This window comes from Pieris brassicae, chromosome 1 (assembly GCF_905147105.1).
Source record: "Pieris brassicae chromosome 1, ilPieBrab1.1, whole genome shotgun sequence".
Lineage (NCBI taxonomy): Eukaryota > Metazoa > Arthropoda > Insecta > Lepidoptera > Pieridae > Pieris > Pieris brassicae.
Window position 1 is genome coordinate 23,514,639 of NC_059665.1, and position 16,955 is coordinate 23,531,593.

Sequence of the window (16,955 nt, forward strand, 5' to 3'; positions counted from 1 at the left end):
AATTTAAGTCGCAGTCCCTCGATAACAGGTTCGAACGGTTTCGCCTGTTTTTTCAAATAAACTGGGATTTGACGAAAAATGTAGCAATGTATTGTGCGTATTGGAATTGCACGTTTTACAATTTTTAACAGAATTACAATTTGTGGTTTTATGTTTAACGCCTTAACATTTTATGCAATAATTCAGCTTTTTAATGATATTAAATCGTTCTTATGCATTTAATTTTAAAAAGTCTGGACAACTGTATAACTAATCGTGAATTTTACTATTACATAAAGGACATTTTGAATTAGTTTTAACAGAATTAGAAGTTACAAAAGATTTTACGCTTTTCGAATATTTATTATTAGCCGGTTTTATCATAGTAGAGTTTGTTCGTTCCAAAACTTTACACTGTTCCCTTAAAAAATAATTAATTTCGTATAACAAGGTATTTTTTCTTTTCTAAAGGAATTCTCAAATTAAATAATGGTTTCGTAGTCTAATTTTTTAAGTGCCAAAAATAAAAAAATCCAGTTTATTAGGTATTTCTAGTTTTTCAAAAGCTGCGGTTGATGTAACCAAATTATCCAGAAAACTATTTAAACCGTATGTAGCCGACGTTGTTGATGTCAACACAAATTAAAAATATTACCAAATAATAAAAGCCAAGTGATCGTATGTCTTGATATTCGTCAGTTAAGGTATAATAAATTAAATCTTAATTATTTGCCGTTGGGTTTATGCCGGCGATCACAGTAAGGGCATTCCCCGTTAGTTGCCCACAAAGATAGAACACCTTTTCGGAATTTAAATTTCCCTTTTGTTGTGCACTAAATTGTTATAGGCTTCGTAGAATGAAGTCCAATTATCTGGGTCACCAAATTGTGGTAATTTAATTGGAGGCAATTTTAACTTTGGATGATCTAATTTCTCCTCAACTGTAGTACTTTCATTTTCCTGTAGCTTACCCTGTATGGTTGCGTACAGGTCCTCAAAGGACTCCCATGTGTGAAAAGAATAGGATTGAGGATTATGCTTCATTTGCTCGATATTTAATTGAGATACTAAGTCATTAAACTCAGTACGAAGTGCTTGAATATTAGACGTTTTGATTTGGATTTTTTTTTCATCTTACTTACTATTAAGGATTAACGTCAAATCATATAATGATTGAATATAGAAAAATACGAATTTTTTCGTGCTTGCAATAATAATATGGAACTTGGAACATGTTCCAACTCGTTTGGTGAACATTCACCGGCCTTTGTTATTGTTATTTTATCCATATTATCTACAAATAATTATTAATAATTCCAAAATTAACTTTATACAAATATTAAAATAAAATGAAAAATTTAACTTAACGAACCTAAATTACGTTAAAGAAGATACGAAAAATGATGCCTAACTAAGAGATGTGCTACATATACGGCTCGAGAAGGACCAAAAAAGCAGTGTGGGCCTGGGTATCCGGAAGCTACTAAAACTAGCACTTACCATCAACGGTGGCGTCACTAAAACACTGGATCCTTCAATGATGAATCAAAAAAAAAAGTAAATGCTATACTGTATGCGGTATATATTTCACTCTCTTGCGCCATTACGCCGGGACACCACCTTCCATCTCCGGTTCGTGTGTCAAAGTCAAATCGACAATTGTCATCCTTCATCGATTGACACCGTGTAGCGCGAACAGATAAGAAAGCAGAAAGAAGGTATTCCATGAAATGAAACATCAATTTGTATTTTGTCATTTTCTGTCTTAGCTTGTGCTTAATCTTAATCTCACCGTTAAAATGTAAACTACTAAATCATAGTTTATGCTTAGTGTACACTAAGCAGTTTCTAGTAAGTAAAGTTTCAGCTAAGTCAAAGTGCGCTCTATAGATCTTGCCGTAAGTATATAACTAAAACAAAAACCTTCCTTCCCATACGAACGAAGTCATGAATATCATATTATAGTGTTTACCTCATTAGCATTAACTTATGTAATAGGCAGTTCATTTAGAAGCCATTAACTGCTGAATTTGTCTTTAACTACATGTATTCTTTAACTACTCGAATAGTCCGATAACTTGATAAAACTGTGGACGCGATAAGACGTTTATTGTAACAATTGTAATGTGTGCAATGCATAGTCTATACATTACAAGTGAAACGTTATTAGCGAGAGATTTAGTAAGACGCGCTCAATTCGATCATCACATTGCGACGACAGTATCTATCTCAAAGCGTGTGCTCGAATGTTTAACTATTCCATGGGTGTTTCGCACCAGTCACCAGAACGGGAACACAATCTTTTGGATACCTGCTATGTGAGGTCAGTGGAACACCCTCGGTGTCGTAACGGGTCTTATCCCTTTGGTGAGCTGTGGCAACTGCCGTTGGAGCATGAATGGATGTGTGGCGAATGTGGGAGCATACTGTATGACATCGATTACGACAGACATCACACCCGGCTTTAGCAAACTTACCAGTTTCTGCGTTACTGTGATTATGAGTTAAACTACGTAGAAAAGATCCGCAGCAATAACACATACCCAACACTTTGTATGCATTATGAAGTCTTGCGAGTTCAAGCGTATATCATCCCAAAAAGAAAGTTCTCATTGATAAAGTTAAAGTGGTCGACTCCCAGATGTCCTTAACTTTGATTAGAAATGCCCTTTTTATACAAAAATTAAGTACTTGTGATAAATATAATTTTTCCTTAACTGATATGTTGCTATTTTTATTTATGAATGTTTGTAAAATTCCCACATTATTGAATAAGTTTGTTGTGATGAATTAAGGCAAAGATAAACTCGAACTCAAAATAACTTTATTCCTATGGGTAACCAAGTTGAAATACGAACGTCAACAGAAAAGATGTAAATTGATTCTAAATTTACATTTCCCAGTTCTAAAGTCAAGGGCGTAGAGCTGGCAAGAAATTCTCCGCCACCCTTAATCCCAAAGGCAGAGCAGCCATAAATATTTGAACTGTAGCAAATCAATCCCAAGGATTAGGATTATTTAAATAATCGTCAAATTTTTAGGCTTTAAAGCTTTATTGATAAATTTAGTTTTAACGAGAGTTATGTATCTATTCAGTGATCATTTTGCTAATTTCGCTTGGAAGTTTTTTGTAAAAACTAATACAATTTCAGTATAAGGAGTGGTTTATCTTCTGGGGCCTGGTTGGTCTTACGCTCTAGATTTGTTCTACTTCCGTATTTTACTGGTGAATGGTGGTGATTTACTGGTGGTAAATAAACAAAATGTAATCAATTCCCAAGATCCTAGCTGTAACTAGGGTATTGGGCAACCGAGTACCTAGAGACTTACCAATTATAATTATGTACTATTAATGTATGTAACGTTGACAAATTATAGTTTACCGGTATTTAGGTGATTGAGTAATCCCCATGAGATCAGAAAGTCATTTACTAGATCAGTGACCGGTGAGAGAATTCAGTTAGAGGGGTTGTGAGGGCGCGTATATAAGCGTCTAGAGGGCCGCCGCCGCAAACACTGCACCTGCATTCTGCAACATTAGCTGAGATACATATACTAAACGTTAACATGAAGGCCATTGTGAGTACGATTTTCTTCTAAACCTGTGAAGGCTGAATAAGTCGTTCACTCTTGAACAGAACAAAATATACAACGTATAACGTATAAACGTAAATAGTAAAGTTTAATTTTTAATTGAGATTTTTCCCTAAATTGTACATTACATTATGATATATACCATAAAAGTACATACAGTCAATTACTACTTACTTTAGCCTTTCGTCGGTTATTCAAGAATTCAAATGAGAAAAGGGAAAGGGCATCATTATCAGTGCCAAGAGGCCACTTTTGGACTAATTTATTTGAGTTTATTAAAGGAAAGCATGTCCGAAAAGCTTCTTGATTTTAATTATTCTTATTTATATACCTACAGGTGATCGTTCTCTTGTTAGCCACCGTAGCGGTCTACGGCGCTGAGGAGAAGAAGGAGAAGCGTGGACTGCTAGGGCTGGGTTATGGTGGACATGGTCTGGGACTTTATGGAGGCCATAGTTTAGGTCTCTATGGAGGTCACGGTTTGGGTCTCTACGGAGGTCACGGTTTAGGCCTGTATGGAGGACACGCCATCGCCGCTTCGCCTATCGTCAGCCATAGCGTGGCAATTCCTGCACCCATAATCAGTCATGGAATAGCTGCTCCAGTGTTCGACCACGGACTTTACGGCCACGGATTGGGTGCTCCCTTGCTGGGATTGGGTCACGGCTGGCATTAGGACCTACGCCCCACAACAACCTCGCACCGACGGGTCATAATTAGAATATTCCAGTGCCAAATTAGTTTTGTGTGAGTAATGAATAAATTATAAAATTGTAATCACGAAGTGTCATTTATTTTCTAGATGCCTGTAGTTTAGTATTTTAAAAAATATAACAAATAGCTAAGAGCAATACAAAAGGCCAATCATGGTTAATTCTTTTTACTATCAACATTTAAGCCTTTACTCAAAATACTTATTCAAAATCCTAATGAATAAGTAAGTTAAAAGTAAGTATGCGTATTCATGGTGCGTAGTTAGTATTTGTAACTAAATGAACGTGAATCATGCGCTCAGCCGGCGCAAGGCCCATGTTTCACAAGAGGAAGTATTTGTTTGCGACACCTTCCGGCCGCCGACCGCCCAGATCTTAAAAGGTAGCCACCGTATATAGTAACTAACTTTAGTCTTATGGTTAAACAATTTTACTGTGTGGTTTATATATACGATAATCCCTTCTGTAAGATTGACTAAATTTAGTGAGCAGGTGCATGAGATACCAGTACATAATTGTCGTCATAGTAATGTTTACCATAAAAGTAGTCGCCGGCTGGCACTTGGCAGTCGATCTAATTACATACTACCCCAGTGTGTTGTATAACAAACCAGCTTCCTGCGCTACATATTATTATAGAATTTTATTGCGCAGTAGTTATATGCAACACTTTATACGTTAGACCCTAACTTGTAGATAGAAAATAAACAGTCTATTAACTGTTTATTCAACATAGATTATTAGTTAACTGTAAAATTTGTTTAGTAAATTTCCTATCAAATAGTGCAATATTAAACTTAGAAGTTTTCCAAATAATAATTTATAAACGAAATAGACATATATTACTAACTAATGAAGATTTGTTGGTGAGTTAATATTCAATTAACGCCTAACGCCCCAAAGAGCCGGTTCTTTGCTTGGATGTCAAATAATTCGGATCCTAACTTGATAACGATAGCGCATTCAACCTTGAATCCTTAATCTAGTCTTTAATCCTGTTAAGTCAATAATGGTTCCAGCAAATCGCAATGTTACTTGTATTTAATGATTATTACTTTGAATATTGAACTTGATAATAATTTACAATGAAACATATAAAACAGAGCAAGTGTTAAGGTCCACATAAAGAACTTGTGACCTATTAATAATATGATACGATCGCTGTACAAACAGAACTTGCAACACATTCGCACACACCCACCCGCGGCCTATTATTAATGTGAGCATATTTAAACTTAACAAAAGTCAAAGGCTAAAAATATATTTATATGTATATATAAATTTAGAAGCAGTGTTGGGTTAGTGGCTTCAGCGTGCGACTCTCATCCCTGAGGTCGTAGGTTCGATCCCCGTGTGTGCACCAATGGATTTTCTTTCTATGGGCGCATTAGACATAAGCTCGAACGGTGAAGAAAAACATTGTGAGGAAACCGGCTTGCATTAGAACCAAAAAGTCGACGGCGTTCGTAAGGTCAAACAAATCGGTTCTTCAGAGCTTACAAAGTCATACTACAGTCGATGCACTTTAATAAAAGAAGCGTTGCACTATTGCATCGCAATTCCAGAGAGTCCAGTATAAAGTACTCCATGCGAGAATTATACGTTTGAAGATTTTCTTAATCATATGCGTGTATCGAGAATTTGCAGCTATCTCTAAACGGAGCAATGACCAGCACTAAAGATTTATGCAGTGTAATTTCCATATAAGAATCTTTGAATTGTTATGATACCCGTAAGATAAGGTATAGAACAAACTAAAACAAATTACTACGCGATCGAAGATCTTTGCAAAGCAATATAAAAGATATAAATTGGTATATCATAAGCAACAATTAAACTATTTTTTTATCAGATAACATTTATAATAAGTGTTTGACACACCACGATTGTGGAATGTCGTTAGTCGGTCATTAAACTTACAGATGCGCGATATCGGTATTAATTTCTTACCGCAAAAGCCTCATTAGCAATAAAATCGAATATACCACAAACCACCATATTTTATTCATTCTTTAAATTAAAAAGATCAATTATTGTAGAATAAATTGTTGTATGGTTAACATATATTATATGAAAATTAAACATATAAAAATTAAAATAACATGGTAAAAATAACAGTAACAGTGATTTATAATGGGAAAATCACCTCAAACAGTTGTCGTGAAAGCATTTTCTGTTAAAGTGATTCTAATTTTAGTTCACTGCTTTTGTGAATGCACTCATGCGCCAACAACTAAGTGGATTCCCTTTTGGCAGTCCCATAACTGAACAATAAAGCAATAAAAATTAAAAAAAAACACGCGAGGACTTGGCTACAGCTAGATTTATAACCAAAAAAGCTCTTCTACGCCTGAGGTCATTAACCCTCAGGTTTATACTTGTAAATAATATTTGTCTCATTAAATCTTATATAATATTCCAAACTCGTTATAACTCGTTTCCTTAAAATTCATGTTTTTTTTATAAGTTCTATCTCTATATATATTAGTAGCCAATAGTCCTCACCTCATTACCTTCGGTCAGGGCTCACGGTCAGCGTCAACATTTTATTACTTGGCAAAATGAAATTTGCGGTAAGTTGCTAATATATGTTCATAAGGCTTTATTATTCTCAACTTTTAATTTTTACATCTACATACACATAACTTTAAACCAATTCTGTTATTACATATATAAATATTACAACAAATTTACGATATTTTAAAAAAATGAATGAAATCCTTAGATCGCTATTTTTGCGCTATATACGGCGGTAGTGGCGGCGTCGCCTGCGCGTTCCAAGCGCCACTACGAACCAGGTCTGCTGCAGTCTACCTCTCTTCAGAGCAGCTCGTTACAGCAGACGCAGTATGAATCTACGTCACTAGAACAAAAGACCTACCAGCCCCAGCAGCAACTATACAATTTACAACCTACTCCCACGGTAAGAATATTTTGACTCATGAATTAAAATCGCGAAACACGTTTTGCAAAAAAAATCTTATTCTTCACCTAAGTCTTATATATCTACAGTCTTCATTGAGACACTTGTAGGTCCAGTTTGAACATCTCATTTGCATACAAATTACAAACATATATTGGAAATACCAACGGCTAAATAAGATTTATACATCGCTTTATAAAAAAATATTAGTGATTTTAGGCCATTTTCATACCTAGTTTATTTGCGATTGAAGCGAATGATCATAAGAGATTAAATTGTTTTACAGTGGCAAGCGCCTCCTGTGATACCCCTGAACCAGAATAAAGTATATTCGAGACCCCAATACACGATTCAAGAACCAATTTACACCGAGCAGCTGCCTGTAGTACAAAACATTCAACATACACAACAACACAGACCTATCCAGCTATACAATTCAGCGCAACAGTATAATCCTATTCAACAATACACTACCAGTAATCAGTACACTTCGCCACAACAGTACACCCCTACTCGGCAGTACACCACTGTGCAACAATACACTCCAACCCAGCAGTACATACCCGTCCAACAGCCCATTCAGCTGTACAGGCCCGTCCAAGGATACAGACAGGTGCAGCCCATCCAGAGTTACGTTCCTCACAGTTATGGAAGCTATCAACGTGTGGAGCCCTGGTGCTAAATATATCTAAGCCGGTGTTGTAAAATGTATAAAATAATGTGTAAAAATGAAAAAGGAATTAAAGTGTACCTCAGTATTGCTTCGATTTATAGTTTCTTACGCACTTATACTAGAAAAGACCTCGTTAATCGAAATACAAGTTAAATAAGCAGCTTTCTTCCTTTTTTTATTTTAAAGTAAACAACATTTTTGGCTTACTCGCAAAAACTACGCACAAACTAATAAATAATATTAGGCTAGTGAGTAGCATCCCATTTGAATAGGAGTCTGACAACCTCAAGGCACTGGCTTAAGAGAAATACTGTCTCGTTCGTCAGAAAGTCAGAAATCAATCACTTATTATAGTTGTGTAAAAAAATCTACCATTCTACAGCTATAAAACAAACTGCATGTCCAAAATAATATTTCAACATTTTGCATCATTTGTCGTCACTACGGCATTCCGTGTGGAGGTTGTCGATAGCGGACATTCTTTCTCGCTTGAACTCTCCACACCTCTGCACACCAACACGAAATGTGGAATATGGAGGTGCATGAATCCTTAGGGTTACTCTCAGGTCTTTTTTTACTTCTATTTTATGAGCTTCCATTTTTATGACCATTTTCTGACACTACGCAAACCAATGTCTTCTATTTTTAAATGAGATAAGATATTTGTTTGTTTTTTTATTATTAATACTATATATAATATCTGGGCTCTGCCTGCGTATGCGCATTACCACTATTTATTGGACATCCCTCTTAAAATATAAAGATGTATGAGCGTCAGACTTAAAAAAATAATATTTTACTTGGACTGACTATAAAATTACTTTTAACTGGATTAATAATTTTAAATTGATAATTTAATTACAATAACTAATAACAATAAATTGATGATATTTTATATTGAAATTTCTATACATATGTAGTAATTATTATGTTAAAAAATTTATAAAAAAATATAAACACAATAATAATACTAAATATATATACTCATAAGTCTATATTTTCTATATTATCGAGTCCTCTTTCTCTCAACAAAAAGTATTGAATGAAAATAATATCGCAATTGGTTTGAATTTCATTTAAAGTTACCCAATAATAGCCTGGAGGTAGTGTTATATATGAAAATGGTTCAAAAATCTCTTAATTTACGTTATCCATTAGAACATATTCGTCTCGTAGCGAACAACAGCCAATTTCATTCATCAAGCTCATCGTTAATACTTATCCCAGCATCTTAAATACAGAAAAATCACACGCAGCTAATTTAATTAAATTCAAGGTTAAATTTAATTAAATATCTTAAAAGTCACATTTCCAAGGTAAAAACTAAATGATGTTAGAATGATCATAACACGCATAACTTAACTGGATGGTTTAAGAAATCAATAAATTGAGACGATGTGAATGTGTGTTGGGACGTGGAAATAATTTATTTTCAATTGTTCCGAACGTAATTCGTATTGATAAAATATTCATATTAACGTTTCAGAAATTGCTCAAGGTAATTCAATTATATTGCAGCATTTAACAAAAAAAATGTGACCGAGCAATACATTATATTATTGGTATTTTAAGTATCTGATTGATAATTTGTTTCAAAATTGATCTATGGTGACGGCTGTTCTTCGATGAAGCAAGCATGTGTTTAACATGTATCGTCATTATCATTTTGTCAATATAATATTTTAGTTCATATGAATAAATAAGAATAAATTATGTATCTATGAAGATACTTAATACTTCGGAGGACGATGTCACAATACATGGCTATATATGGCTCGAGGGCCCCGTGACATACCATTACGAGCTGACCACAGGAACTTTTGACACCATGAACTCTTTTGGAAGTACCGTAGTCACAGAGTACTGTTAGCTTTTTTCGTTTGCTGATTATTTATAGATATTAACGTGTATTTTGTTCACAGATTTGCATTTTGGTCGTGGCCAGTTCGGCTCTGTGTTATGCAGGGAACGTGCGCGAGAAGCGCGGTTTCTTACACGGACATTCACACGACTCCGAAGGCTATAACTATCCTGCGCCAGCTAGTTACATAGCTCCCAATCTTGCATCTGTCATCCCAAGCTATTCAGCCCCCGCTGTCGATTTCTTATCCCCTTCCGAAACCTACGCTGCTCCCGCTGTATCCGCACCAGCTTTAAGTTATTCCGTACCTATTAGTCACACTTCTAATTACGCCCCCATCCATTCGAGTAGCTACGTGCCTTCAGCTGCATACGGCTCCCTTTCTAATTTTGGTTCTTCTTCGCCTGTTGTCAGCTTTGCCAAACCAGCTGTCAGTTATGGCGCTCCGTCCGTTAGCTACGCAGCGCAATCACCTAGCTATTCAGCCGCGCCAGCTGGTTATGCTGCTCCCGCCATCAATTACGCGTCACCTGTTAATTTTGCTTCTCCCTCAATTAGATATGCACAGAACTATGCTCCCGTGCATTCGGCACCCGCTACCCGCGTGGTGACCGTCAACAAGGTGGTAAACGTAAAAAAGATTGTGACCGTACCTCAAGTGATCAATGTGGAGAAAATAATCAGCGTACCAAAAGTGATCCAAATAAAGAAAGTGGTACCTGTTTCTTCTGGCTGCTCCAGGTGCAAGGGCTCACACGGCTCCGGATATGCGGCCAGCTACAGCAATGGTGGGTGGTAATCACCACAACGTCGTTATTTAATTATTTACAATATGTTATAAGTTAATTCAAATAGATGATTTTGTACCAACTGGATTTTTTATTCAAAACTAGCGGACCCCACAGACTTCGTTCTGTCAAAAAGATTTGAAATATGGCAGTTTTTTGTTCCTACCAATTTTATAGTCGGCGCAAAAAATTCTCATGGCAGAACCATCACCCTGATAGGCAGATGAGTGAGGTTCAGCTCGGGTGACCAAAGTATCTTCGCTTCCACGAACTTTGGCCACTCTTCTGTGACCCACTAAAAAACCCCTACTGGGATGCTAGAGGGCTTCAACCTAAGAGGCGAACTTAGGGTTCAAACCTGATTGGAAAATAAAGACTTGTTGTGTTTCGACAACAGTAAGTGCTTGTAATTTAATAACTTTATTGATATAATAAAGTTCAAATTGACACTAAATTTTATTTACAAAACGTTTGTAAATAAAATGAAGTGTGGAGGGCTGTTTTAGGGTTTTCCCGCAAATTATTCCATTTTTTCTCACCGTAAAAACCATCCTTAGACTTCAAAGAACATTTAAAAAAAGAATTGATATAATTGTTACAGGCGTTGTAGAGTTATTCGCTTACCAACACATTTTGCGATTCATTTTTATATTATAGATAGATTAGAGGCTGATTACTGCACTTTCTTGAAGTCAGGCAGTGGTGATTACTTTTCAGAATTAAAAAAATGTTTTTTTAATAAATAAAAAAAACAGCATCCTGTTATTTGAGTTCGGTCTGACGAATTAGGTATGCGATTTATCTTTTGTATTTCGAGTTAAACCCATCCAATTTTCTTCATATGACCATCTGATACTACTCATTCGCAAAATATTTATGCAGTTAAATTAAATCTCATGTTTTGAATTTCAAATCAAATTTAGAATGATTATAGACAATATTTTCTTAACGTAAGCATTTTCTGTCGCGTGGAATGAATTGGTGTCATGTTATATATAATAATCGCTGATCGTGTCCCTATGTTATAGGGTCGGCCCCGATTTTCATATTTTTACTGTATGTACGTCAATTTGCAATTTTTGGAATTAAAAACAATTTAAAATTTCCTCTATAGTATTGAACTATATTATTTGTGAAATGTAATAAAATTGAAATTCGAGGCGCGGCCTTCGGCTGATGTGCTCGACCTTTGGCGCGAAGATACTAAATTTTAGGCCCAACCATTCACTTTATAGTTACTTTTTTTAAGTGGCTCGAATGGTAAACAATATTAAAAACAAACTCTGGTTATTCAGATACATAAACATATGATATACATATAGTTTTAGGAACAAATAATGAATTATTCGTTCCACATATTGACATTGACATACAGCTTTTATTATTATAGGGTCAACAAATTGATTTGATTGATTGATTTGAATTGATTGTTTATATCCTATATAGGATAGGATATAAACAATCTCACTTTTTAAGGTAAACTTAGAAATAATTATTACAATGAAGAAATAAATAAATTTGGGCTACATTTAAAATTAAATTCGCTTATGATAATTATTATAATAAAAATAAAGTGTCAATATTGGATTGGATTGTGTTAGCATAGTAATTTGGTTTTTGAAGCTTTTGTTTGGACCAATTTTCGATCCCAATTTAGTTAAAATGTTCTGTCGTGATTTCCAGTGCATTTCAATGCTTATTCAACTCAATTATCAAACATACTCCACTGAAATTGTGGAAAGATTACGACAACACCACAGCAAATAATATATTTTAGCAAAAACTAAAAATTCGCGGAACTTAGCGTATAAATTAAATGAACGTCTGAAAAAGTGACTACCATGTGTCACTTTTTAGTACTAAATACTAAATATTGTAACATATTAACTAGCTTACATAAAAACTTTTCGTTTCTTTTCTCATCTTTTTAATATCATATTTTGAATATGGAACACGTATATTATTTTTATAACTATAGATTTTGCTCCAATTTTTCGTGTTCATTATCAAATTACAATATGAAATGGGGTGTTAAAGAAATAGGATTGCAGTAGTGGATTTGCTCAAAGTGGGTATGGAGCCGTCGGTCATATTGCAGACACTTCAAAAGCTTGGCATTTCAGCCGTATCTTCCTACATCGTACTATCAACAATCAAAAGACACAACAACAAAGATCGGGGCGGTTGCCTGCTGTTAGAACTACAAAATCTGTTAATGCTGTAGAAGGCAGAATTTGTCGAAACCCCATACATACATACTTTACATTAGTTACATATCTAGGTATACATTTTAATAATATTACATTACTTCGTTATCATTGTGGAACTACACTGAGAATTAAACGATTAAATCCCTGAATCATTAATTTATAACAAAATATGTGTGTGTTTGTTATGTTTGTACTCAATTTCTATTAATATACTATATTAATACGTTAATTTAACTTCGATATGATAACGTAGGTACAAGGGAAACACAAACTACGTTCCAAATAACGTTAATTCACTCGTACACAACTTTCGTTCGTTTGCAAATTAAAATGATGGCTAATTATTTTAATCCGTATGTAAAATTAACATAAATGCTCTAATTTAAGTCATAAACAACAGCATTATATAAACAAATACTATTGATTTAACAGATATATTTTATTTTGATTGACAAATAGTGAATGTGTATCGTACACTGTTTATTACAAACAAAATTTAAGAACAGTGTTTCGTAAAAGTTAAAATTGTAACGAAAGGACACCCGGTTTTTGCCCAATCTACAGAATGAAACGCACCGCGAGGATGAGTGAGGAATCTCACGAGCCAAGTCCGAATCTATGTCTATCGCCTTCAAGTTCATCTCAGGAAATCTCAAAACTAAACAGTATACTTACGTACTAAAACTAACCTTAGTAGGTACACTAATGTAACTTACATTTAAGTGTACTGATAGTATTATTAGGATTAAAGCATAGTAGGTACAAAAGGTACAGGTAGGTACACAGAGGTAGGTAGGTTTATGTACGTACAACTACTTGCAAAACAAAAAATATAACTAAAACGGACAATGACACGTACATTTTCAGAAAACTTCTATGAAGCTTACATACGAAGTGTTTAGTTTGAGAATATATCCCAAATGATGAAACTCATTAACAAGAGGAGAAGAGATCCAAAATGTTTCCTGGTGCAAATGCACTTTACTTCACAATTCTTTTTAGTGAAAAAAATTCTTCATATTATGAGACTGACTAAAGTAATCCATAACGCGGCAATGATATCGTAACTCGTTATTAAAAATCCTTCGCTATGCAACCTTTCTCAATTTGTAACATGTAAATATTATAAAATGCTAAAAGACGTAAACAAGGATAAATAAATATAACGGAATTATTTAATGATTGTAGTGCGAGGACGCAGTTGCGTCAGCGCCGTTTTGCAGACTATATTTACGGCTGCAATCCGTTACTTTTCACACATCGTCTACCAACAGCTTACAACCAACTACCTACATTCAGACATCATGAAAGCCTTTGTAAGTAAAGCCTTCAATTAAGTATATTTCTTTTTTTTAAATATATATGTCTTTTAAACTAAGATCTTCCAAGTTTTAATCAAACAGTAAACAAATATTACAATTAATATTTATCGATATTTAAATAAAATAATGAAATATGATTAATTATTGCCTTATTATCAAATCATTATAAACTTTGTAGAAAAATATAAAAAAAACGCCTGATGTTAAACTTAGGCAAATTTGGCGTTCAGGCTTTGTGCATACATATTTTATTAGTCGTGAATATTCGTGAAACGTTGGGAACTAACAAATGCCTTTACAGATCGCTTTGTGGGCCGTCATCGCTTGCGCCGTCGCCGGAGACGTTCGCGATAAGCGCAGCTACATCAGCAGCGGGTGGAGCGGTGCCAGTGGTGGATTGAGTGGTTACAGCTCATTAGGCAGCCACGGAAACTATGGCAACTACGGAGGGCTGAGTGGCTATGGAGGCTACAGCGGTCTGAGTGGATACTCAGCCGGGCATGTTGCACCCGCCGCACGTCTCGTTACCGTTAACAAAGTTGTGAATACCCACCGCGTAGTTAATGTACCACAGGTGGTCAGCGTACCCAAAGTGGTATCAGTGCCTCAAGTTGTCTCTGTTAACAAAGTGGTCGCTGCGCCAAGTTATTCCGTCAGTGGTGGTTCTGGATACGGTTCTGGATACGGTTCTGGATACAGTTCTGGATACGGTTCTGGATACGGATCTGGATATGGTTCAAGCTACGGCTATGGCTCTGGATACTCTGGACATGGTTCCAGCTACTCAAATGGATGGTGGTGATCTAGTTTAAGTGTTCTGTGATCTTTTTAGCTAAGAATATTCTCTTCCTATATTTTGCTGTATTGTTTGTTCTTTTGTTATTATACTTTTTACAAGACTCAAGACTTTTATTCGCTACATTTTAAAAAGAGCCACATCACCAAAAGATAACTTCGCATTATTTAATGTCTAAAACAATTATAATAAGATTTTATTTATATCACAATAACGACAAACACTCTTCTGCTAAAAGCAGTTTCCAAAATAGTGTTTATTTTTTTATCTTTTTATAATGTGATTTACCATTTGTATTATGACATGAAAAATGTTGAATTTATTCATACCCATATATAATAAATATACATACAATAAAGACGTATGCTTTTAAAATATTAATGTATCCGCTATTCTTATCAGAATAACATAATTGAACTGCTCACATAACAGTTGAACTAAATGCGACTTTTCGTGATTTCGATACTCAACAGCTGTTCGCGCATTAAACTCTTCTATATGCAAAACAAGGGAATTATACGCTCGACGTTTACTAATTTCGAATTCACAACAATTCGTGCTCTCCGAATGACCTTTTCTTTTGCCCATTTATAGTTATATGCTTCACTTGTGGTATCTAGGTACCTATTAGACGAAGAGTATACTTATCTACTACAGACATTTTAACATATTAATAAAATACACACAGAGGTATCAAAAGGAAGAATGGTTGCAACGTTCAACATTAAGAAAACCAGAAAATTTAGTTTTCAATATTATGATTTTTTATCTTGCAAGAAAGATATGTATAAAATGTATTTAGATATCTTGAGAACCGTATTTCTGGTCAAAACGTATTTATATATACTCAAACTCAAAATAACTTTATTCATATAGGTATATATTTTACCTTTTTTATTTTATTTTATTATTACCTTTCATGAGAAAATCACAAACACAAAAGATGCTAAATTAAGAAAATCACTTTTTTGAACGGATTAAAGCTATGTATTATTTTTAAAACTTATAGTTACTTACATAATTCTAAATTTTAATTTTTTTCCGACGTTTCGCGTACTTTTCGAAAATGTAATAACTATAAGTTTTAAAAATAATACATAGCTTTAATCCGTTCAAAAAAGTGTTTTTCTTAATGTGTAAAAGCTATTTTAACAAAAGACAATACTAGATGCTAAATTGATCTAAATTTACATATACTACCAGTTCGCAAGTCAATGGCATAGAGCGGGCAAGAAAAACTGTTTACTCACCGCCCCTCTTTTTAATCGCTAAGTTTTGAGTGCTACAAATTGTTTGAACTAGAGCAAATCAATTCCAAAGATTAGAATCATTTAAATCTTCGTCAAATTTAGTATATATTGATTATACGTAAGCCAAGGTCACAATCCGCAACGAAAACGTGCGTAGTTGGTGATATAACTGATATAAAAATATATTAATTAGTAAAAATATCATTCGAATAGTTGCCGTTGAGAAATACTCGCAGCTGAAGGCTGAGGCTATTCGTGATGCGTATTTTTTATTAATATTACTAAATTAAAATATAGTACCTACAAAACTGAACTTTACTTTAAACTTAATCTTTGTTTATGAACTAAAACTTAACACGAAAGTGATACGAGCAAAAGTTAGATATTTCAAGTTTAAGCATTGCCATTTGTTTATGTTTATACAGATACAAGTTATCGCAAAAAGAGACAGTAATGCAGGAAGATAGTTTATCCAGACAGGAAATTATATTTATTTATTTACACTTCGTTACACTACGATAAAAAAAACATAATGAAATCAAAAGGAGGGCAATTGGCGGCCTTATCGCTTACGAGCGATCTCTTCCAGGCAACCACTGTGAGTAAAGAAAAAATAAAAATGTATTAAATTACATAAGGTAGGCAAGTAGTGCAAAAATACATGCTATACACAGTTATTAAAACAAAAACTAAACCGGAATAACAACAAAAAGAACAAACTAAACTAAAAAGATGATACATTAAAATAGAAAGTAGAAAGACACATAAATCACGATAATTTAAGATAAGTCTCACGTCAGTTAGTAGTAAGAAAGCTAGGGATACGATGTGGACAGGTAATGTTTG

At 34.4% G+C, this 16,955-nt stretch overlaps 3 protein-coding genes across 3 annotated transcripts; all 3 read left to right on the top strand.

Annotated features, from left to right (window-relative positions):
• Positions 1-3,507: 3,507 nt before the first annotated feature.
• On the top strand, positions 3,508-4,297 carry LOC123713775 (cuticle protein 64-like). Its single transcript, XM_045667621.1, has 2 exons — positions 3,508-3,558; positions 3,911-4,297. Exons 1-2 carry the CDS (start codon positions 3,547-3,549, stop codon positions 4,247-4,249), a joined length of 351 nt encoding a protein of 116 aa, XP_045523577.1. The 5' UTR covers positions 3,508-3,546; the 3' UTR covers positions 4,250-4,297.
• A 2,494-nt stretch (positions 4,298-6,791) lies between these two features.
• LOC123710335 lies at positions 6,792-7,976 on the top strand. The gene is made up of 3 exons (XM_045662162.1): positions 6,792-6,859; positions 7,012-7,209; positions 7,496-7,976. The coding sequence occupies exons 1-3, from the start codon at positions 6,848-6,850 to the stop codon at positions 7,889-7,891; spliced, it is 606 nt and encodes a 201-aa protein (XP_045518118.1). The 5' UTR covers positions 6,792-6,847; the 3' UTR covers positions 7,892-7,976.
• Positions 7,977-14,011: 6,035 nt separating this feature from the next.
• Positions 14,012-14,962, top strand: LOC123710433 (probable peroxisomal membrane protein PEX13). The gene is made up of 2 exons (XM_045662305.1): positions 14,012-14,057; positions 14,365-14,962. The coding sequence occupies exons 1-2, from the start codon at positions 14,046-14,048 to the stop codon at positions 14,863-14,865; spliced, it is 513 nt and encodes a 170-aa protein (XP_045518261.1). The 5' UTR covers positions 14,012-14,045; the 3' UTR covers positions 14,866-14,962.
• Positions 14,963-16,955: the final 1,993 nt, after the last annotated feature.